The sequence below is a fragment of the Coenobita brevimanus genome, chromosome 55, assembly GCF_032717465.1.
Source record: "Coenobita brevimanus isolate Jiangsu-jjx chromosome 55, ASM3271746v2, whole genome shotgun sequence".
Taxonomy (NCBI): Eukaryota; Metazoa; Arthropoda; class Malacostraca; order Decapoda; family Coenobitidae; genus Coenobita; species Coenobita brevimanus.
In genome coordinates, this window is record NC_137008.1 from 61,201,233 (window position 1) to 61,226,512 (window position 25,280).

The 25,280-nt window shown below is 39.7% G+C and overlaps 1 protein-coding gene across 5 annotated transcripts; it reads left to right on the top strand.

Moving 5' to 3' along the window:
- Positions 1 to 25,280, top strand: Rm62 (ATP-dependent RNA helicase Rm62). 5 transcript variants are annotated; one of them, XM_080273578.1, is made up of 12 exons: positions 1 to 180; positions 3,231 to 3,491; positions 6,478 to 6,664; positions 8,758 to 8,997; positions 9,777 to 9,929; positions 17,393 to 17,565; positions 18,128 to 18,238; positions 18,497 to 18,558; positions 18,665 to 18,724; positions 20,804 to 21,040; positions 24,052 to 24,186; positions 24,872 to 25,280. In XM_080273578.1, exons 1-12 carry the CDS (start codon positions 161 to 163, stop codon positions 24,877 to 24,879), a joined length of 1,647 nt encoding a protein of 548 aa, XP_080129704.1. In that variant the 5' UTR covers positions 1 to 160; the 3' UTR covers positions 24,880 to 25,280. The 5 variants fall into 5 exon arrangements, with proteins under 5 accessions (XP_080129704.1, XP_080129701.1, XP_080129700.1 ...); XM_080273575.1 differs by lacking the exon at positions 18,128 to 18,238 and adding an exon at positions 17,764 to 17,874 and having other exon boundaries at positions 24,052 to 25,280; XM_080273574.1 differs by having other exon boundaries at positions 24,052 to 25,280.

Sequence of the window (25,280 nt, forward strand, 5' to 3'; positions counted from 1 at the left end):
ACGCAGGACGCTGGAAGTGAAGGTTGTGGGGGCTCGGTTCCTCGACGTTAAGTTATATTTTGTTGTATTTAACTAACTCCTCGTACAAAGGAGCGAGAAACCAGTGCCCACATAGATATTATTATCTTCACCAGCTAACACAGGAAGGAAGAACTCCAGAATGTCTTACAGAAGTCGCAGGTGAGTGGAGTGAACAAAGTGTCAATATGGCGATTCGGCCAGTCTAATCGATATACTTACAAAACCTATATGCTTTGAGTCCTTTCTTTATAATGCGTTGTGCAGAGTCTGTATAATTTTTGGAAGATCCTGTTATCAGGTAACTTCATTTCTGGTTAATTTCTATGTATTAGAAAGTGGATGAGAACCGATAAGAATTGTGTAGGAAAAAGGTAGCAATATTCCGTCGCCATTTTGTTGCGCCTTTGTAGCTACGTGGCAAAGGAGATTATGGTGTATGAATTGTATTTGCATCGTCAGTTTTCTGGGTTTGGTCGTTTAGTCGGTTGACCGTGGGTTTATAGACTGATAAGGTGTGAGTGGTTGTGTTGCAGCTTCATACCATGGTTTTAATTGTTGGGGTGTGTTCAAAATTTCTAATTCCTTTGGTGGGATCGTAAAATAGATCAGCTAACGTAGGGGGTAGCTTACAAACGTACTAATTTAAGTATAAATTTTTGGGATGAATACATTATTTCACGTGCTGTAAGTTTGAATTGGATATTATGGATCTACTGTTCCCGCTGCTACTTCCACCCACCCAGGAATTTCCTGTACGGTAGGCATTTCCTGGAATGGCGGGAGTGAACATTCACCATGCTTGGCTGTGGAAGCTTACAGACGTGGGTTTTTAATTTGGATCAGATATCCTCTTTGCATTTTACTCCGTGTTTAGTGTCGAGAGTAAGCTTGTGCAAAGATTGCTACTGGTAGTGTCTGGTGTGGCTAGAGAATGACTACAGCAAAATGGCAGGTTGTTGAAATATATTTCTCAAGGACAGTATTTACATTTGTAGTAAATGCAGGTACAGTATACCATTTATTGATGTTGCACATTGTGTTAGTGGGTTGTATGCTAGATTTGGTATACCAAAAAATTTGCTAATCCTGCTGTAGACCAGTGTTTCTAGATTACTCAGATCTTATAGTGGATAATTATTGATTATAGATTACACTAGGTGGAACAATGTTAGTGGGCAGGCACGTTGGTTCATGTATTCCATTGATGTGCAGTTATTTGTTGTTCTATCTGTGCAACTTATGGTTGAACAGCATACATAAGGGTGACCAAGGGTGCTGGTTGGCAAGTAATGGAGGGGGGGGGGATTTGACCTTGGAAGATGGTGAGAATTATCCAGTGTATGGTACCTGTAGTATAGCATGCAACTGTTAAGAGGGCACTCCTTTGATACTGGCATTGTGTGCTTCACCTGTAGTAGTTTTTTGTGATCAGACATAATCAGTACATCAAATCAACTGTTAACCTAACCTGTTGGTATTAGGCTAAAATAGCGCCCTTCATTTAGGACTTGAATGTTGACTAAGATTTTAAGGGAAATAAAGCTGATTTGCCAGACAAGTGTAGAGAAAATTACATACACTGCATAGTAGCTATAAAAATAAAATCCATGAATGTACTTTACAAAAAATATTTTCATGCTGCTCGATCTCTAGCAGCTTCCCTTTTCAGTCCCTTATTCCTGAGTGTGACTGTTAAAGAGACTGAATAGGGAGGTTGCCAGAGGTTGAGCTGCATGAAGAGAGCCGCCTTTAGGTGGCCAAGGCCGACACATGCAAGCCTTTATTAACCAAATGAATTGATTGTTGTGCTGGAGTCTGAGGGTCATTTACAGTACAGTATTTACATTGCAAAGTTGCACTTAGAGATACTTTTTTTCACTGTCTATGCCTCACTGTATTTCCTAAGATTAGTAAATAACAAATAGATGTTTTATGTTTAGAGCACAAGAAACTTGTTAACCTCTTGGGAATGATGAATGTACCCAAACATGTCAGTATCTGGTCATTTCTCATCCTTGTGAGTTTGGAACAAATGTGCCTCACAGTATTCTGGGGAGAACCACATTTCTTATTATTTTCCGTTAAAATTGCCTTCTTAGTACAGTATATGCTACCTATATATATATATATATATATATATATATACACACACACACACACACACAAGGCAGGACCACTTTTAATGAAGAGACGAGCATATTAAAGCTATGATTATCTACAGTTCGAAATATTTGTTAAGAGCACAGTCTGGTGGTGTCAAGAATTAAAGGGGGGGGGGGAATGAGACTGACAGGAAGCCACCGTAAGTTAATGACCAATAGAATGAATTGAGCATTGTTGCATACACCGCTGCCTAATTGTGTATGCAAGACATCTGTTCTGTGATTTATGTTTACAGTAGCAACACGTGAGTTATTGGATTGTTTAAAAGATAATTAATAGAAGCTGTCAAACTTAGACCATTTCTTATCACTGCAGTGAATGCTGGTAGAGGATATGCTGTGACTAGCTAGTTCACTGTGGTATGTGAAATTCTGAATGCAGTACATTTAACATTATATGGAAACTTGCCAACTTAGCTACATCTTCACATTAAGAGGAGGATAACTGCAGTAGGCCAATTGGTCCATGGTATGCAGCTGTAAGTGTGACTAAACTACTGTAATAAGAAGACAATGATAGCAAAATTAAGTTTGCCAATGGGATAATTTAAATTTTGCAATAACGTCTTACTACTCTTGAACAATAATCTATCTTCATATTAGTAATTTTAAGCCAAGGAGGAGGGCTGAACTTGGAAGTGGAATTCACTGTAAAACAGTATGGCAATGGATCACTTTGTAGTAGAAAACATTAGTCTGATTGAATGCAAACCAGAGCATTTTAATTTATATGGTACAGTATCATTGATGATAGTGGAAAATCATGATTGGTGACTACAAAATTTTTTCAGGTACACTTTAAAGACATCACAGAAACGTGAATAATGTCTGAGTGTAGGCTTTAAATCCATCTCTGATTTGGCATCACAGATTTTTTTTGTGTTGTGTTCTGGGGAAGTATGCCTGTTTCCAAAGAGGTTGGAAGTTGAGTGTTTTTCAGCCTCTGGATTTATTTTTTATTTCTTTATTTTTATTTTTATTTAATAATGACTAACGATTTTGTTTCAGGTTCATCTATAATTAGTTAATCCTAAGATCCCCTTTTAGGTCTCGGTCCCGTTCTCGTTCTCGCTCTCGTGACCGCGATCGCGATCGGCGCCGTGACCGTGATAGGGATGATTGGGGTCGTGGAGGATGGGGCTCTGGTGGTGGAGGTGGTGGCCGCCCGTCGCTGAAGGGTCGTCAGCCAGGGGAGCGTCTTCGAAAGCCCAGATGGGACCTGTCAAAGCTGACACCCTTCGAAAAGAACTTCTATCAGCCAACTCCAACTGTACTCAACCGACCAAGTTACGAAGTTGAAAAGTACAGGCAAGTAATTGTGGTAACCTTTTGTACCTTTTGACTATTTCATTCATTAACATATTAGTGTCTTTTTGTGGCACTGAAATATGTACATTATATGTAAAGAACAATTTAATGGTCTCTTAATATGTTATTTTTAGATAGTGATATTGGTAAGGTGCCATGTCAGTAATTTGTTACCAGTACATCATGGTGTCATGATGACCAGGCTGATCATTTTATTATAAATATTTGTTCCTGGTTAGGTGTAGCACTGTAAAATAATAACTGTCTAGCCCAGTTTGTACTGGAGATATTTACTTTATACAATTTTATTCCCTCAAATATTAGCTACACTATTGTAGAATTTTGCTTGAGAAAACTTTAGGCTGAAGAAGAAAATATCCTCATTAACACCTTCAGACACTGACAGCATTCCTAAGTATGGTTATCAACGTGAATTTCTACTTGAGCTCTTAACCACCATTGCCACACTTTCTAAACTACGCTTCTTGAATGGCGCCAGTGGAGAGATTCCCCAAAAAGAACCACAATTGTAACAGTAGACAAAGCTTTTGACAGTAAAAAGACATGATCAGTATCCTGAACATAGATAAGCAAGACAAATAACAATTAGGTAGTTGAATTCCTCAACTCTTATTATTTATTTTTTATTTATTATTAGCTCGTGGCCCCCTTCTGGGGATCATTTACTTCTCTGGCCCTCTCTTAATTGCTGTGAGTTAAACGGGGGGGGGGGGAGTGGTACTGCACCATTTGCTACTCTTGGCTGTATTATATAGTATTTCAATTAGGTACCAAAAAATGACCAGTTTTGTGCAGACAGAATTCAGTAAACATAAATTGTTTGGTAGCAGTGTTACAGCATAAATTGTTTGATAGCAGTGTTACGGCCTTCTGATGCAAAATTACTCTAATACAGTCTATCTATTTTGCCAGATGCCACAATCCCGTAAGGGGTGGCCCTTTGACGTTTGAATTATTTGTTTTTTGGGGAGGGGCACTAACCCTCCACCAACCCACTTGTTGACACGTAGGGAGAGCACGTATGGTTTGGTTATGTGATTACCACCCAGCGTTGTAAATGGTTTCTTGGCTCTTTTAAGTAGCAAAGTTCTTTTAAGATGTCAGTGTACAGTAGCAATGTAAGGTTTGTAACAAAAGGATCGATACTTTGTTTTTTAAGTTGCAGGGAAAATCCTTATACATTAAATATATAGTAGCAGTATATATAATGTCTACTGACAAAAAAATCTGATTGGCATAAAGTAAAATTCTATAAAGACAAAATTCTTAGTAACAGCATATGGTCTTCTAATGAAAAGTATTCTAATGGTCAGTACTTATTTTCAGATAGCAAAGAAAATTCCTGATGACAAATGTATAGTACCAGCATAAGATCTGCTAGCAAAAGTTATTCTGATATGGAATTCATTATGTTTGCTGCTGAAATTAGCACAGAATGAAATGTGAGGACTGAAAAAATGATCATGAACTTGGTTTGGGTGACCCTCTCAGAAACTTACTGTGATCACCCCCTCTTTTTTTTATTTTATTATAATTATTATTTTTATTTTTGAGGCCCCCTGGAAATATTGCATGACTCCCTGGGTGGTCACATGGCTCAGCGTTGGGAACCTCTGTGCTAGTGAGCTTTTTCTCATATTGACAGTTCATATTATGCAATCAAAGCTCTCAGATTTCAAACACTTGTGACCCACAGTCAGAGTACTTAGTCCCCTGCCCTCAATAACATTTTCCTCAAACCTACTAACTCTGGGATACTATGGTCACATCAGAACTGACTTCATTGTGCTTTTTCCCCAGATACCTCTCCCAGATAATGTACTGCTTTTTTCTGTTCCACATAGTCTTCTTCGACTAACAGTACCCACATTCATAATTTCAAAGATATTCTTTGGCTCCTTTACGTGTTCATTCTTTTAGGTTTCATATTGTCTTTGTATTCCCTTTCATCCACCAAATAATTCCATGTCACATTGCCCTCAAGGACAACCTAAATTTTTGGACCTGCATAATGTTTTCCACTTGCATTGTCATTGCAGAGGAATCACTACTTTGCAACAGAAGGAATAATTGAAGTCTGCAAACATTTCATTGTAAGCCCAAGCTGGGCCCTTACCATAGGAACCACAAAAATACTGTATACCAGTATGTTGAGATTATACAGAGTTGAGTAACCCCAGTCTGTCTGGCCAAACAGGCAAGCAACTGCCATGAAAGTGGTTATCCCTTGCAGCAAGCTGATGTTCCCATTTTAGTAGGTAGTGCAAGGTATGGGGAAGTGTGTAGAAGTTTGGTTCTCAGGTGGACTCTCTCTCTCTCTCTCTCTCTCTCTCTCTCTCTCTCTCTCTCTCTCTCTCTCTCTCTCTCTCTCTCTCTCTCTCTCTCTCTCTCTCTCTCTCTCTCTCTTACACACACACACACACACACACACACACACACACACTACTAGGCTCCACATACCTGTTAATTCATTATATGGTTACCACCCAGTGTTATCAGTGGTTTCCTGGATTGTCAGATTATCACCATGGAGCAAGAGTAGTCAGTCAAGGACCACATGAACATTTAGTCAGTTCATATAGTTTACTGCTAAAGCACAGGATCCATCCCATCCTTTTAATTTTCATGCTTTATTGCTATCAAAGGAGGATATATTCGCTATGAGGCACAAACGTTTACTAGTGCAGCCACCATCAAGGTAGTATATCAAACTGCATCAGACTTCACCTCATGTAAACTGTCCATTCCAAAGAAAAAGTGAAGTTAGTAGTGGTGTTAGTTGGTGTTAATGGAAGAACAAAAGAGGCCATTATATCTAGAACAGGTTGCTGATTGATGGTCTTAAGCAAAATGGTTTATATTTTGGGGTTGCCATAAGTTAAATTATGGCACATACTTGCATATATGGGAAACTGAAATGCTGTTCCAGTGATAAGATCCAGAAACAGCTTATCCTTTTCCTTAGGACCGAGAAGGAAATCACTCTTCGAGGAAGAAACATCCCCAACCCCATCCAGTACTTCACAGACTACAACTTCCCTGACTATGTAATGGCAGAAATCAGACGTCTTGGGTATGAGCAGCCAACTCCTATTCAGGCACAGGGTTGGCCGATCTCTCTCCAAGGAAGGGATTTTGTAGGCATTGCACAGGTAAGCATTGTTTGCCATGGATTTGTGAAATAAGAAAATTATAGATAAGCAAGATGGAATTTTTAGAAAGATGAAGTCATGTAAGCATAGATGATTGAAAATTCATTATATGAATTCTGTTGTAGCGGTTTCATAGGAGAAAATTGTCATTTTGCCCACTGTTGGGTGTGTTTGCACGAACTGGAGTTTTTGAATGCATGTTATATTACACATTACCTACACTTAGATTCGATTTACCCATACTGTTAAGGCTGTAACTTTCCTGAATGCGCTGTCAGTGCATTCCAGAATAGGACAGAAGTTATCAGTTCAGAGGTGCCAGGTCTTTCTCCCTATTCAGTTAATCATATGATTACTAAAAAGTAAATGCTGGTAAAGTTCCTTCTGTGAGTAACATTATGTATTATATAATCTGTACATTTTTATACTGTAAGTTTGTGTATGGTATATTCTGTACAGATTACGTACGTAAGTATTCTTTTGGTGACCACTTTAATTATTCTTAGGTTCATTTATTTTTCATTAAAAACAACCTGAGACGTAATATTTTGTAGGTATCCCTTGCTTGACAGTCATTCACTGTAATTATTTTATATCTATATCTATCTATCTATGTATATACTGTGTATGTATATATATATATATATATATATATATATATATATATATATATATATAGAATACACACAAACCTCGATTTAAGGGACCTCCATTTAAGGGACCTCCATTTAAGGGATTTCGTATTTATGGGACTTCATATTCTACCCGACGAACGGACAAGACCGTTAAAAAATGATACAAAATGTCTGGGTTATATACATTAATGTGTTTCTTTATACAGTACACACAATATAATCATATAAGTAAGTTAAGTGAAACAATCATTGCATCTTATAATAAGATTGTCTTTATATGTGGTAGAACAACGGACATTTGCAAGTAAAGGACACGTTGATTCCCCATTTAGTCCCTTAAATCGAGATTTGAGAGTGTATGCAGTTCATGCATGTGGGTCTTGTAATAGATGTGGTGGAAGATGCTCAATGGAGGATTGCTCAGATAGCAGAAACTCGTATAATGGATTAAAGGGGGGGGGTCATGACACATAAGAATACATAACTTAGCCCTTCCACATACAGTAAGTTTAGGTAAGTTTTCTGGATCACAGTGTTATTACACCCCTCTCGTGCCTATGAAAACATGTACACCAAAGGGGAAAATGTGAATTTTACAGCTCCTTCATTATTCCCCCCACACACACACAAAGAAACTATTCACATCGTAAACACACCTGACTCATTTTGTCTGATCGTTTGCATATAAGCTCCCACACCACACGCCACTTTGTTCAATAATTTTACGTTTTCCTTTGGAATAAATGCTTTTCTTGTGTTCATAGCACCTTTAGGGTGTTATAACTAAAGTTAGTTTGGAACCATGTGCCCAGAGTTCTGAGAGGAAATGAGGAGCAAGGAAATAAATATACACTTATCACAGCAACGATACACACAACACAGAGGCAGTCAGTGGCAGATGGTATGGGATATGGGTTGTGTGGGTCAGGTCCGGTCGAGGAAGCCAATCAGTGACCGACAAAAGCATGACATGAGTTACAAACAAAAGCACTCATCTGGAAATCCATTACCGTAACACATCCACTTACCACCCAGTTTCCCTCGCGCATTTGAGTGAAATTACCGTGCTATTAAGTAATTATGGGAAAATAAATGCCCATGTTATTGTAAGATCATTTTCTTTGTCTTAAGTTGTGACTCTACTGTATATATGTATAGGTACATATCTACGTCTATTTCTATCTATCTATCTATGTATATATACCACATACATATATATATATATATATATATATATCTGTATATCTATCTATCTATTGCCAGGCGCCTCAATCCCGTTTGGGGTGGCCACAAACAACTCGCCTCCACACACACTCTATCCTATGTTGGGAATTAGAATCTAGATGATTGGTTGGAATAGTAGTAGTATTTTTGTAATGAGTATTTCCTTGAAGTTAATTGAAAGTTTGGATAGTGGTTGAAGGCATAAGCTTCATTAGTTGATTAATTATTTTTCAGACTGGGTCTGGGAAGACACTTGGCTACATCCTGCCAGCAATTGTTCACATCAATCACCAGCCCTATTTAGAACGTGGAGATGGTCCCATAGCACTGATCTTGGCTCCTACCAGAGAACTTGCACAGCAGATTTTAACTGTTGCCCAGGACTACGGTGCATCATCAAAAATCAGGTCTACGTGTGTTTTTGGAGGCGCTCCAAAGGGACCACAGATTCGAGATCTGGAAAGAGGAGTAGAGGTAAGTTTGAAATGTGGTTGAAGGCACAGATTACTTTGGTGAATGTAATTTGTGCATGATTAATGATTGCACTGCCCCTGAAGGTTTGGACTTAGTTGCCAACCCCTGGTTCCCTTTACTCATGGTGCTTTAGCAGAGGATTGGAAGATAAGTTGATGAACATTGCAAGCAAAGTTCTAGACTAAGGAGAGCTGTGAGTTTGGTTGGAGATGGTGGAAAAATACACATTCATTGTACTCAACCATCGGTCCTACGGCACTTATGTTCAAGAGTTGTACGCTGATTGCCTCTCCCCACACCAAAACCATTTCCCCCGCACACATGCACATTATTATTATTACTGTATTATTGTTATTATCATTATTTGAGGTGATTTGGAAATAAACCATTTAAAATACTATCCTGCAACACCCATTTCTGTAGGGAATACAACACTATTAACCCCCAGCACAAGTGCTTACCTACTTTTCAATCCATCCCACCCATTCCTTTGCTCATGATCATTTCTTTCCCCACACTGCTTCCATTCTAGGACGATAAAAATTGAGAAATACATTCAACCCATCATTTCAACTGCATCTGTTCCCACAGTGTGAACATTCTTGTCCCAGCTTCACCACCCACAAACCTTTTAGTCCATCCCACCCATGCCTTTGCTGACGACTCCCATTTTTGTAAAACGTTGGCAGTTTCGTGATTCAATCATGCCATGCTGTTCATGAACACACTTGTTCTTTTTATGGCTTCAGATACTGATTTATACATTGGCCTGTTTTCAGATTGCAATCGCTACACCTGGGAGGTTAATTGATTTCCTTGAAGCTGGCAAAACCAACCTTCGACGTTGTACATATTTGGTACTTGACGAGGCTGATCGTATGCTGGATATGGGCTTTGAACCACAAATCAGAAAAATTGTAGACCAGATTCGTGTAAGTATTATTAAGGTTCTGATGATTTTCAAACATATGGTATGTTGGATGAGTGTGTGAGGAAGAGAGGTTTGGAAGTCGGTGAGGCTAGGGACTGACAAGAGATCGAGCTGGCTGGATGAATGTTGTGAGGAGAAGTGCGTGATCAGGGATTGGGCACCCCTTTTTAACGTGGCAGCATCCTGATTGGCTCAGTCGGGTACGTTTATGCAAAGCTACAGAACGTGGTGAATGTTTTTGGCTTATCCAATAAATCCAGGATTCCGGGGGCTTGAATGATGAGTGAGTTGATGCAGGGTCCATTGGATTGGGCAGATTTGGGCTGTCTGGACATTGCTACTCCTCATTTGGCTGTCTGGACATTGCTGCTACTCACCCTGCCCTAGGGTGGGAAAGGAGGTCCGGATGATGATGATGGTATTACTTCTGACAGAAGTCAGTTGGGCCAGGAACTAGGGTTCCAAAAAAAAGCGATATAGTTGATTTCTATTTACAGACTAAATTCCCTTGGCCACAAACTCCCAAGAGTTGCTAGTGCTCATGTGATTACTCAGTTGAAGTTGGTCACCTCTTCTGAGCTCACACTGTTGCATACTTTCTAATATCCATTCCATGATAATTAGTGAACAGTACATACATTCTGCGAGAATTCATCATTAGTTATTATACTGGTTTTCTGGACATGATTTACTAAGAAAAATATTGCAGAACGGCTACAAAAATACATAAAATGACAAGTGGTGCAATAGCATTCTCATATAGTGTTACAAGTCTCACTGCATATTTATTTTGAGTGCCTGTCATGGAGTTTTCAAATAGATTAATGCTTCATCTAGCAGTTGCTGAAGTGAATGTAGTGAATGTTACTGAAGAAAAAAGGATAATTTTCATAACCTGATAAATGGGAAGATGAAATAGGAGACCGAAATCACAGGCGCTGAATAAACCTAACATATGGCATGTGAGGTTGGTTCAGATGATCTTAAGTTGATCTGTGCTGATATTTTGCATTCATACAGCTTTATGTTGCTTTTGTACATAGATATATGAATGTAAATTTTTCTCATTAAAATAGTAAGGAAAGAATACGAGTCAATGGTTAATTGTTGTTAGAGCTAAGAAAAATATTCGTCCTGGAAGTGAGACGGTATGCTAATGTTTGCACACCAACCACAATACCTTTCGCAGGATGAGAACATCATTGCTTACAGGCTTCACCTGAGGTCTGCTAACAACTTGCAATCAAATTACTTTAAACCCATATCTCGTCCAGTTCTATGGTGCCTTATGAGGAGCCTGGGGTTAGGTGAGTTAGTCTTGACATTTCTAATTAGTAACCAACCTTACTCATCCCTGAGTAGCATTATGAGAGCAGTAAACCCCAACCACCCCTTGAATATAAGCCTACACAGGATCAATGCAATTGGAGCACCTAAACTACCTACTAAACCACCAGATGCCACAATTTGGTTATTTGGTTACCACTGAACGTAGTAAATTAATAACCGTTTAGCTTGTCACTCAGTGTAAAGTCACCCATAGGCAGAAGGAAGAGGAAAAAATGAAGGAAAGAAAGACAGAAGAGGGAGTGTAAAGTCACCTGTAGCTAGAAGGAAGAGAAAAAAATGAAAGATATAAGAGGAAGGGAGAAAAGGGCAGACACCCAAAGCAGCACTACATAGAGTGAGTGGATGACGAGTACCCTCACCTACCACATACGTTATTAGTTTCATATATACTGTAGATATAGGGATAGGATTTTTTCATTTCATTCAAATAATGTGAGAACATGAACATCGATGGATTGAGCTAACTTGGTCCCAGACATGAGACTGTATGCAAACTTACTTTGGTGATTTCCTTTTATTTATCATAATGGAGCATCTTCTCCTCATTATAGTGAGTAAATATGTTAGGTAATTGTTACTACAGTGATACATGAAGCACAAAAGAAAGTAGTTTAGTTGACCAGCTTTAATGTATTCAATTATCAGGTAGGAATTGGCAACTTTTGGGGGTATGTGGCTAAGGCAACTGGGTGGGAAGCCTGATTTGAAAAAGCTGATAAGCACATGCTTAAAAATGAACAAGTTCAATAACACATTCAAGTACTAAAAATGAAAACTATACACATTTTACACTAACAGTCCGTAATTATGTCCTTTTGTAGTTTATTTCACATCCTTGTCATTGCACTTATGAGACATGTATTGTGCCCCATTTAATGAACTTTGTTCATAATAGCTGACAGAAGTGTGATGACATGGTAGTGTGTTAAGCCCAATATCCGGTCAGTGTAGGTTAATCAGATTAGGTTTGCTATTGTATATCTCTAATATAGCTGAATAGTGTCTGGTCCATTTTTAACCTGTGGGCTGTGGCAAGGGGTCATGCAGAAGTCCTCCATGGTGCGGCAAAATGACAATTTTGGCCACTCTTACAGATTTCCATGAAGTGTATATCAGTGGCTAGGAAATTGCATTGTGCCGGTACCCAGAGAATTTTTTAAAATTGAAATCGGCTTAGTTTTTGAAGAAATAACAGTCAGAAATCACATTTGTGGCAGAAACATGAAAACTATGCTTTGAGAGAAAGTAATGCATATGTGTGCAGAAGAGACAGGCTGTAAACAGGTTTTTGCCAGTCTCCCCACTTACCTGGTGGGTTGCCAGATCGCTCTGCTTGCTGCAGTACGAGCCTACTGCGCTACTTTTACACTCACTATTTACCACCCTGCTTCTGTTCCATACCTCCTATTGACCTTACATTTGATTTTGTTATTGTAAGCAATTTTGTCACACGATTGCCTTTCGTGGGGTGGTAAAATTGTGGAAGATGCATTATACTTTTGGGTTATTGTTGCTGGTGCAACAGGGGGTGGGATTGAGAGATACCAGTTACCTTAATACCCCATAAATTTTGTCATGGTGATCCTTCTAGAACCTTTTTGGTGTGTTGATGAAAATCTCGCTCATAAGGGGTACAGTATGTTGCAGCTTTACGAGACATCCCCAATGAGGTACAGTATATCGTAGTCCACAGGTTAGTTGGACTTACTTTTAAGGATTGACAGTAAATTGAAAGTTTCATCATTATGAATCCTGTAAAATTAGGATTGCAGAGGAAGTGTTTGGAGTGCAAAAGAACAAAAATTGCCTAAAGATTGCATATGCCAATTGCAGAATTAATGAAAAACATTCCTAGTTGTAGTGATAGGTGGTAGTGCCCATTATACTAATGATGTAGCACTATCTTTAAAGGGAGTGACAAGGCAAATGGCTTTAGTGGCCCAGGGAGCCATTTTTTGTGTTGGATGGTAACCAAGTTACTGAGTGGACAGGTGGTAGTCTAATGGGTTACCTTTACAATGATGACATATATTATGGCTATTTCAGCATTTTATAGCATGGTAAAGCAAAAGGAAAAAGATGCACAATTTTTTGAGTTGGCCAAATATTTGCTTCATGATCTTTTTCTTTGATCAGTCAATGTAAATACACTTTCCATGATATGACGCTGATTGTGGTGTTACTTTGAAGCTGAAGAGTTGTACTTTATCATAGTACCATATATTCAAGAAAGGAAAGAACAAAAAGTCAAAATGATGAGTTGAATTTAGGTGAAAACCAAATATTTTATTTCTTGCTGTAGAGAAATATTAAGCAAAAAAAAAAAAAAAAAAAAAAAAAAAAAAAAAAAATAGATGGCATATAAGTCTGGTTTAAACCATGCAGAACTACAATAAATTACAATGATGTATAGATTGTTTTTTTCTGCATTTCATTGCATGGTAAAGCAAAAAGATAAAGATGCGCAATTTTTAATGAGTCTCGGCAGCATATTTGCTTCACGATCTTTTTCTTTCATCAGTCAGAGTAAGTACTCGGTTGTGGTGTTATTTTGAAGCTGAATAGTTGTCATCATCATCCGGACCTTTCCCACCGTAGGGCAGGGTGAGGAGTAGCAATGTCCAGACAGCCCACATTTGCCCAATTGAATGGGCCACACTTCCATTCACTCATCATTCAAGCCCCCGGAATCCTGGCTCTATCGCAGGGGTTCTTAACCTGGGGTCCATGGACCCCCAAGGGGTCCATGGATGAGCTTCAGGGGATCCATGAAGGTCAGAATAATTGAGAACAATTTCATGATGTTGTTTGGCATCATTAACTGACAAAAAAAAAAAAAAGCGAGACTTGAAGAATTCTGGTGTTCATTGACACAACCCTACCCCTGTCTGGCAAAGCGAGCTATGGATGCTGTGATTCCATTTGCTACTTCATACCTTTGTGAGTCAGGGTTTTCAGCACTTGTTTCTATCAAAATGAAAAGTCTAACTCAACTGGATGTCAACAATGACATGCGTGTTTCCTTGCCATAGACCCTCCACAAATTCATCTTTTTATTCAAGCCAAACAACAAACACTGAAATGAACTTCTGAGCAGAATTAATGTTTTGTTTTGATCAGTTTGCACACGTTGAATGTACAGTATTTCATTTTTTCATCGAGTGGCCATTAGTTTTTCCATGAAAGAGTGGGAAACAGTTCTTTGTAAAGACAGTTTTACACACTGCGTGAGGCAGTTTTCAATAAAATAAAGTACATTCATTTTATGCAAAATGCTGTGTGTGTGCTTATGTGGATTTTTGTAGGGAAGGGGTTCATAGCTTTCACTCGATTCGTGAAGGGGTCTGTGACTCAAAAAAGGTTAAGAACCACTGCTCTATCGGATGCGCTACAAAACATGGTGAAGGAATAATTGTACTTCGTCATAATACTTTCAAGAAAGAAAGTTGAAGAAAATAAAAAATCAAAGTGACGAGTTGAATTTAGTTGGAAAAAAATATATATATTATACTGTACCTTGCCTTAGAAAATATTCAGCAAGATGAAAAGATATATAAATCCAGTTCAAACTATGCAAAAGTACAAAACTACTGTCTGCCATGCACAGAGCAAACATTCTGCAACATCATGCCTCTCTTATGTCATGTAAATGTGATTTATGGTGAATATTATACAAAACTTAAAATACCACATAAATGAGTCACTGGAATCTGAGGTTGGATTTGAAATGACTCTAAAATGAGTTGTCTGAATCTCAGATTCTTTAAAGTTGTTAAAAGGGAGAAAGGTAAATCAGTGCCTTACGACCTGTGTTGTAAAAGTGCGAGCAGTTGGATTTTTTTTACCGAGCCCTCGTGGATGAGGGTTAATAATCGCATGTGGACTCTTCCTAAACTGAGATAGACGCAAATGACAACCTTCCATTTCTGTTATATTGACAAATAAGCTATATTTTTCTCTAGTATTATACTGTATGTAGATAAATCAGTTAATATCCTATATTCAGTAAAGTAACAAAAATTGTTTAATAGAGGTACTTCAAGTTGACCACATGCGTACTTACATCTAATCTTGTGTTGCCTCATGAGCTAAGGAGCCCAGGGCTAGGGAAGTTGGTCCTGATGTTTACGATGAGAGTGACCAGCCTCACACATCCCTTAGTTCCCTTAGTGGTATTACGTGAGCAGTAAACCCCAACCTCCCCTTGGATGTAAACCTACACAGGCTCAGATCAGTTGGAGTGCCTTTATTACACAACCACCAGGTGCCCTAGTTTGGTTACATCATCATCATCTAATCCATGATTATGCTTGCATTGTACATTAAGTTATCAGGTGAGCAGTGGCATCTTTTTCCAGTTTGTGGAGGCTCCTATTACTAATTAAGGACTCGTGAGTTTATCACTCAGCTTGCAGACAAACTGAACACAGACGGGAAAACAGGCTGAAACTGAGTGTTGGCACTGGTGTTGCCGTGGTGAGAGTTTGAATCTTGTAGTGCCGGAATGAATTTGTGTGTGTGTGTCATGAATGCTCACTCATGGGAATATTTGATGGCTGTCACAAAAGTACGTTTTGCCAAACTGGATGTTGCAAAACCTGGTGCCCAACTGTACCTGTATTAGGAGTATATGCAGTATAGCAATGTTTCATTAATTAGAAGTGAAAAGCATTGCTTTATTGTATACAGTTTGAGGTATGGAGGGGAAAGCTGAGGTGCCCTATAGATAATCTGCACATTTGCATGCTTACACCTGTCCATGGTTTGTGATGTATAGATGATTGCCTGTGGCATTGGTCTTACACAGTCACCCATGGATGCCAATAGCAGTGAATTGGTTAAATGACTGTGTTGCTCCTGTCATTTGGTGTGTTACTGGTCTCCCATCTTTGTACTTTTTCTTATGCATGGATCCTGCCTACTCTTGTTTTTAGAATGCAGTAATCTTCATAAGACCTTAACTTTGACACTGTAACTATGACTTTAGCCACAAAAGAAACTGTCCAGAATCATAATAGGTCAAGCTCTGTGCTATTTTTTGGGATAACTTTTTTACTTATTCTCATTTGCAAAAGCTGTATAGAATGTAATGTGTATTTAAATGCTGTGGTGCAAAGACGTTTGTTGGTCAGGTGAGTTCTTAGGTGGTTTGATCACAAGAGAAGGGATGCAAAATCTGTGACAAAATTCATGCAAGCAAGTCTGTGGGTGAGTGATTGGTCATTTAAGTAATTGTGAGGGAGGTATAATTGGAGGTAAATGAATCAGGTCTTTTGATAATGTTTTGAATATGTAGGAAATGGATATGAATGTTTGCACACTGTTTTTCAGCTGGGCCTTTGGCAGTGATTTCTCTCTCATTTACATTGCAAAATGACTTAATCTCCCAAGTTCATAAAAAAGTGCCTGCCTTTTAGCTGAGAAGTTGAAAGGTTTGAATATTTAATTACGGCGAGCTAATGGGTGTGTGGGCTCTTTCATTGGGCACTTGTAAGTCTCCTGTTTCTGGATCCCAACCATTGGAGTTGTAAGTGATAAAAAGCAGGGGAGGATGAATTATAGTGTTTTCATTTTTAGTGGTAGGTGGGGGCACTCACATTCCACTCAGTGTAATGCTGCTCTCGGGTGATTGCCGTTTCCTCTCTTCCTTCCTTCTTTCCTCTTCTGTCTTTTTTACTTTATTTTTTTTCTCATCCTTTTGCCTACAGGTGACTCTACACTCCCACAACTGTCATTGTTTCCATCATTCTTTCCTCTTCCTTTTGCCTATGGGTGACTCTACACTGAGTGACAAGCCAAACGGTTTCCTGTACACCAGGAAACAAGTTACTACGCCAGTTGGAAACCATATAACGAAATTATGGCGCCTGGTGGTTTAGTGGGTAATTAAGGCACTCCAGTTGGATTGAGCATGTGCAGGTTTCTATCCAAGGGGTGGCTAGGATTTATTGCTCACATGATGCTGCTTAGGGATGAGCAAGGCTGGTCACTCATCTTAAATGTCAAGACCAACTTGCCTAGCTTCGGGCTCCTGCGCTTCTTGTGGGGCAGCACAGGATTAGATGATGACATTTTTTGTTTGATACTTGTTTTCTAAAAAGAAAAATATTTCAGCCTGACAGACAAACGTTGATGTGGTCTGCAACCTGGCCAAAGGAAGTAAGGAATTTAGCAGAGGACTTTCTGAAGGACTATATTCAGCTTAATGTTGGCTCATTGTCCCTGGCTGCCAATCACAACATCCTCCAGATTGTTGATGTGTGCCAGGAAATTGAAAAGGATACAAAGTGAGTAATTCTGTTATTTTAAGATTTCTTTATCGCCTCAGGTTTGATGCCGTTACATATATTTTTTCAATGTAATTATCAGTTGTACGGTACTAAATTCAAATTGTCACTTTTTATTAGTTTTTAAAAATGGATTTCATACATAGCTCTTAGTTGGTTGCTCAGAAATAAAGATTTATGATTTGCCTTGTCCCATAGACTCCGGCAGCTCCTTGAAGAAATCATGGCTGAAAAGGAAAGCAAGATCATCGTGTTTGCTGAAACCAAAAGAAAGGTCGACGATTTGACTAGGCGAATGAGACGCGAAGGGTAAAGAAAATGCACTTGTACAATAGATCCTAAGGATCTAGGTGTCATTCTTCTACCTGAAGCTACCTCAGGCCTTTGGGACACAACAGACTTTGCATTTTTCTGATACTGTAGCCTGTTTTATCTTGAGGGAATATTTTCCCCAACACTTCTATATTATCTATTGATTAGGTTTATGTATCCTAAAGAAAGCAAAGTCTGTAATGCCTGTGTGAATAAATGCGCTTCATCCCCCTTTCCTTGTTTTCTGTAGGCTGCGCCAGTTACTCAATGAGATGGCGCAAGAGAGGGCTAGCAAGACTATAATCTTTATCGAAACGAAGAGGAAGGTGGAGGATGTTACTCGTGGGTTGAGGAGTACTGGGTAAGATGAGAGGCATCTTGCATGCTGTCATTTCAGTCTAGATGCCTCCGAAGTGTCGCTGGTTACCAGCTTAGGAATGACTGGTTATGTAGATGTTGAGGTCTTTCCCCATAGTAAAGTGCTAAATTACATTGCTTTAATGAAGAAGTGTCCCTTAGGTCTGCTTAATGTAGCTAGCTTTTGAATTACATTGTAAACATGAACTATATATTATAGATTTTAACTGCTGGGCATTAACTAATTTGCATTTTTGTTCAGGTGGCCAGCAATGTGTATCCATGGAGATAAATCTCAACAAGAAAGGGACTGGGTTTTGAGTGGTGAGTTTTTTTTGCATCACATTACAACCAGTACGGTATGATTTTGTTGATATATTGCATAGAAGTGTTGTATTATGTTCATTACTTAAGTGATTCTGAATTTCAGAGTTTCGATCAGGGAGGGCTCCCATCTTGGTAGCCACAGATGTTGCTGCTCGTGGCTTAGGTAAGTGTTCTTTCTTTCATTAAAAGCTTGTGGAGTCTATATTATTGACATTAGGGTTGGGGCACCAGGATTAAGTCCAGACTGTACATTTAGTGGTTTCATTCTGTGGGAAAAAGCCATTGGCTTAATCATTACTGCAGGTGATCACGTATGCTGACAATGGCGCCGCTTTGCACCTGCATGATGTAAGACGTGCTCCACACCTGTGGCAGTGTACAGCTTCTTAAGGCTCTGGAGTGTTAGTCTGGTCATGATGCAGGTGTAAACATGCATCATCGTCCAGACTTGCTGTGACACCTATGTGTGAATATACAGTACTCTTTATCCTATTTCATTCATATGTCTTTAACCCATTCTGCTACAGTAATACAGTTGGATGAACGCAGTCAACCCAAGTTATTGCTAGATCCCGTAGAATATGAAATTTTGTGTAAGCTAGAAATAAAGTTATCAAGGTAATACAGTACATTGTCCCAATTCATTTAACTACTGATATTGGTTAAAAAGTGAAAACAAATATATGGAATGGAAAATAGTCATCAGCTAGTTATCTGGGGTGTAATGAAGTGTGTGATGATGAATTTTAAAGATTTGGTAATTTCTTATCCTTAATATTTCTTTTGAACTGTGCAGATCTCACTACGTGTATAGTTATTTTGTGGTACAGTTTTAAAGTCTCATTTGTGTGAAATTGCTTCACCCCTGGCTAGATATCTTAGTGTAGGGCATATATTTGTTTTCAGCATTTTTCTTGTACTTAAAATAAATTGTTTATGCAAGTTGTATCAGAGTGGGTTAAATTTTCCATATTTAGGAATTAACTCCACAGAGGGAGACAAGGTGCTTTGCCTTTATGTAAATGATTAACAGTTAGTGAGATGTGCAAAGCTGAGGGTCTCCCTGTGAAGGAAGTACCAAAATGTGGATTTAGAGCTTTAGGATATTTTTGAGTTAATGGGAAATTGTTCTAATGGGTAAAAGACACCATTGAATTCATATAGTCTAAGATATATAGGTGCATCCAGAGGGTTAAGGAAGGGCCTCCAGAGGTTAAGGAAGCAGTTCCCCTTACATGGAGCCACTGTTAATTCAGTCTGGTCTTCTCTTTTGCAGAGGCACTGATAGAGAGATAATGCACGGAGGATGTTTCGTTGCATTAGGCTCCGGTGCCTCTGAGACGCATCGTGTATCACTGAGTGCGAATCCTCTTTGGTGCCAAGTGTCCACTGGTGCCTAACTGGTGGTCATGTTCCTGTGGCCATCAGGAGGCGGCAGAGGTCAGCGCTGACCAAAGTTTGCGGTCGCCTGCAGCCTGTGTTGGTCCTCTTCGACCGACTCCGGCCTGCAGCAGTCCGCGCTGGTTTCACCTGGCGTGCCCACCCTGGAACAGCCAATTCATTCACTACTGTAGCATCGACAAGCCCAAGCCCCTCCTGACCTGTGGTTAATGGGGCCCACGCAGGCCCTTGTTAGGCTCCGCCCCCACACAAAGGGCCCTCAGCCCAGGGAATGGATGTCCTTAGAGGTCCACCCCGGCCCCCACTTGCCGCTGCCTCTCCCGCTCTGCCACACGTAGGTATCTCTGCGGGAAGCAGTGGTTGCTGGGGGCATGTGGGGTGCATGCTCGCAATTATTTTTAGCTCTTAGTGATAAATTTTCTCAGTCTTAAATTTTAATTTTTAAAAATAAAGTAAAGCTATAACTGGAGTGTGCACCCATTGAGGGCTCGTGTGTATTCGGCCACAGGTGGTTGTGGATGAGGCTTGTTTAGTGAAAATATGATGCACAGTTCAGCTTCCATAGAATATATTTAAGGGGCCATTTCATTTAACTTCTTATCCTCTTATGCATGCACTTTTTGGCTTGTTCTGTCTTAGTACTTTGAAAGTATTTTATTTGCTAATACTGAAATGGCCCAAAGAACTGCCAAGTTTTCAATTTCTTAATATCCATGAACCATCTTGCAATACTGTACTTAACATTTGTATTTGAGTATCAGTGTTTGTCTTATTTAAACTTGGTAGTTTTTAAAATCTTATTGGAAATTTAAAATGTTTTAACGCTGCTCTCATCATCTAGATGTGGATGATGTGAAGTTTGTCATCAACTACGACTACCCCTCATGCTCTGAAGATTATGTCCATCGTATTGGCCGTACTGGTAGATCTGACAAGACAGGTACAGCCTACACATTCTTCACAGCGGACAACTGCAAGCAGGCAAAGGATCTGATTGATGTGCTGAAGGAGGCAAACCAAGTTGTTAATCCGCGACTGTATGAAATCATGGATATGGCACGAGGTGGTGGTGGCAAAGGTAATTACTGGGGGGCCAGTTTTTCTTGCATGGAAAGAGTATTGCCGTGTGAAGAGATTGAGAGTAGAATTTTTAATTACTTAACTGATGGGTATCTTCTAAGCTGAATGAAGTTGGGAAGTTGTTGGTACAGTAGAATTAAATGACTTAAACCCTCGTGGCTGATTATGTGTAAATTATTAGGACCCACTGGCTGGCCCCAGGGCTGATTTCTTAAGTTTCAAAAAAAAAAAAAAAACATTGAAGAGGAACATCAGATGCACCCTGCATTGCAATTTTGAGCATCCTAGACCCATCCTGAGCCATGCAGTTGAACATGGAAGTTGTGTACTTGTGATATCTTTCCTACTCTATGATAATTCTCCCTTGTACTTTCCCCACAATGCTCGGTAGACGTATGCCACAATAATTCTTGCACTCACCTCACTCGCCGTTATTTTTGTACAGGAGTACAATCACACCTATTTTCCACCCGGCTGAACAGTTTCACTCATGCTATCTTACTTATCTCCATCAAGCGCTTCATTCTGCTTTCTCCACTACACTTTAATCATCTCGGCATACACCTCATCAACCTCAGCTGCTTTCCCATTTTTCAGACGCTTGACAGTGTTCTTCACCTGTGCGTGTGTTGCATTTCCTGACACTGCATTCACTCTTTGCACACCCCCAAAACCAGTCATGTTTACAGTTGCTCTGCTGTCTCTATTCCCATTTATCAGACTTTCAGAATATTCTTTACATCTGATCCTTACTTCATACCTGTGGGTTAATAATCTACTGCTTATATCAGTCACACTTTAACATTTCTTTCTGCTGTCACTTCTGCATTTCTGTACCACCTTCCAGAATAACATCCTATTTTCAGAGCATTTTTTTTTTTTTTTTTTTTTTTTTTTTTTTTTTTTTTTTTTTTTTTTTTTTTTTTACCGAGATCATCATTTACCTCCCCTTTTCTCTTCACTAGTCTCTTTACGTGCTTCTTGCTGTCAGTATATTCGTTTATTTCAACTGAAGCCCTGTTCTGTAACCACCGTAGCCACTTTTTCCTCTTTTGCTCCAGTGCTCTCTTAACCCGCGCTGTCCCGGCGACGTGAATAAATGTCCGCACGTGATGTGCACTCATGTCCCGGCAACGTGAATTAACGCGGCAACATTGCAAGGTCCCTAATTTGCACAATTTTCAATTTTTGTGAGTGATTTTTGGCACGTATACACGGGACACCTTCCTCTATTCCTCTACAAGATGCCAAGCAGGGACAATGCCTTACACTGCATAACCTCTCCTACCCCCCTTCACGCCATTGTCTCGGCAATTTACCTGTTACCAGTGACCTGGCCAATAAAGACATTCAGGGCCAGAGTGATTCCCCAGTCGATGACAATGTGGAGGACAAAGTTTACATAGCATTAGAGGAAGAAACAGTCAGAAATGATTATCAGGTAATGTGGGCAAAAAAAAGGTCATGAATGGTGATGAGTTAGTGAGTGAAACAATGCTTATAATGCCTATATTACTGTTTGAAAACCAATATACTCTTGTACTACATATAAATTCGTACCAAGTAAATAAATAAAAACTGTTTATGAGTGGATAAAATAGTTACCCTCCCATAGAACTCGTTTTCTTTGGTGCCAGCCTGTTAGAAAACCCAGTCAGGTAAGGAAGTACTCGTACCTAAATCGAGTACTTTAAACCTCAGGTGAGCGATTTTTCTATGAATTTTTGATGTTTCTCACCAAAAGTGGATGTTTGAGCAAAAAAAAAAAAAAAAAAAAATGTCGGGACTGGGGCGTACCACTGCCCAGAAAACGTCGGGATGGGGCGGGTAAACCTCATCCCACCATCCCGTACCTTTCTTCTTTGTTGTTACTCTTACCACACAACACACCACTTTAACATTCCTCACTAGCAGTCCTTATATGCATTCCACAGGCTGTCCAGATCCATTTCATTCCAATTCCTTCCCTACTTAGGTCCTGTATTCATCTGCCATTTCTATGATCCTCAGCTTCTTGACTCTTTCTCCCTGACTGCTTCCCCCCATCCACCTCACTCCCCTCATCTTAATCATGCATACCTGAAACTTATGACCTGACAGACCTTCACATTGTCCCCTCACGGCCCTCGTATCAGCAACCTTTCCCAGCATTGACCTCTCTATGAGCACATAATCAATCAGGCTCATTTCAACACGATCCCCATTCCCTGTATACCATGTATATTTATGTGCATCTTTGTGTTTGAATTACGAGTTGCAAATGCACAACAAAGTAGGTTGTACAGTAAATATGATTGGGAATTAAATCCAAGAAGATGAAGTTAACTGTGTCTCGTATTGTTGTACCCTCTTGGCCTAGCAAGGATTGTATGAATGAGCTGATCTGAATGAGTCATTTTGGTAATAACTCAGCAGAAGAGGAGGTTGACTGACTGAATGACTAATAATCATTAGGAATGTATAATGGTGTTCTTGTAAACAGATTTAGTTTAAGCTGTGACTTCTCGCATGTTACATCATAAACTTTGGGACCAATGTATTAACAAGGCTTGGAAAAGCTAATTTCAGATATCAGAACTGGTTTTTGGAAGACTTCATGACAGTAGAATTTACCCAAAAATTTAACAATAATGAAAGAGAGAAATTAATCTTTTCAGCTTTTGATAAAGTACTGTGTGTGTTGATGTATTTGATGTTAAATATATCCCAGTAGATCTCAGTAAGGCTTGATGCATGGGTGAGACAAGTAGCCATGATTTGTGGGTTAGGAGGGCTCATTAACTGAACTCTTGGCAGGGTAATATTCTCATTAGGTCTTCAGTAATTTTCCTCCCCTGTTAATTTGTCAGCTGTTGCTCTATGTTGTCTTGTTAACTTGAGACATTTACTTATAATCTCAGTTGAAGGTCTTCAGTAATTACTCTTCTTTGTTTGTCAGTTTGTAACCTGTCTTCTGCTATATGCTGTAATTTAATCTGGTGGCTTAAAAGACAATTCCTTCATCCCCAGGTCGCAATCGTTGGAGGGGACGTGATGATGACAGGAGGGGAGGATTTGGACGTGATCGTGATCGCGGCCGAATGGGTGGTAGTAGTAGTGGTGGTAGTGGTGGAAGGAACGGCTACAGCAATGGAAATGGATATGGTACGTCACAAATGCTTGGAAGAAATGACCAGTTTAGAGGCGGAGGCAACAGCAATGCTGTGCCCAATGGGTTGGGTACTGGCCAGTCTCGGCTCAACGGGCCACCTCCACTCATGGGTGCTGGCCCATTGAAGGGCTCAATGGGCCAGGCAAACACTCAGGGCCATTTAAATGGTCCCCATCGTCCACCCGTCCAGAATGTGGGAGCCAACATGGCCATGGGCATGTTCAACCAGGCAGCCTCCGTAGCTGGTTCTGTTGGTGGCCTAGGGATGATGGGGGCCATGCCTGGTGCACTGTCATGGCCGCGGCAGTGACCTCGCGGCAGCCCTAGTCAACTTCCTGCCTCCTGCTCTCCAACTGGGGCCTTGCCAAGTGGCCGCCTCAACTCATGCTTCGGCGACTCATCACCGTAACAAGCGTCAAGCGATCCTCTCAGTCTTCATAAAAAACTGAACTGATGATGGGGCCTCACTTGGCAAGGTTTCTCATCTTAGGTGTATCTAAAATATTTCATGGCCTTTAGTAATTATGTATGCACAGAATTGGAATTTCCCCATTCCAACATGCTGATGTAGTCTGCTAAGTAATTTATTATGGCATGTTTGGCAAGTGAGGTGTTCTATTCAGTAGATATCAGTAGTTAGTTTTTGGTTTACTATTGACGTGTTGGTATCTATTACAGCTTACTGAAGCCCGGACCGGAGGTGACTGCTTACCACTGCACCATCCCCTTTCTAGGAGATTAGAGGTTGCGCACGTTACCACTAAGTACTTGACAGGCCTGAATGTCAAGGGTAGGGAAAGTTCGGCTCCCATAAGTGCGGATCCCTGCTCCATTCCTCCTTGTCTACGAGACTGCTGTCAGCTAAGCCAACGACGTCAATGTTAGTAAACCTCACTGTCCAAATGCCGGTTGAGTTAGTCAGCATGTCGTTTAGTTTCAAATATATTTCCTTTTAACCAAATATTCCATTGTACTTTAGGTAGCATTTCTCATTTTCTTTACACAAAGATATTTTTCATTATCATTTTCAAGGAATATGTTTATGGACCAAAAACATTTGTAATCCTCTAAATAAAAAAAAAATAGC

Excerpts from the sequence above, each read along its gene's own strand:
- Rm62 (XM_080273575.1), top strand. The coding sequence starts at position 161 with ATGTCTTACAGAAGTCGCAG. Across the intron at positions 181-3,230 it reads ATGTCTTACAGAAGTCGCAG|GTCTCGGTCCCGTTCTCGTT; the intron begins GTGAGTGGAGTG and ends ATCCCCTTTTAG. Across the intron at positions 3,492-6,477 it reads TACGAAGTTGAAAAGTACAG|GACCGAGAAGGAAATCACTC; the intron begins GCAAGTAATTGT and ends CCTTTTCCTTAG.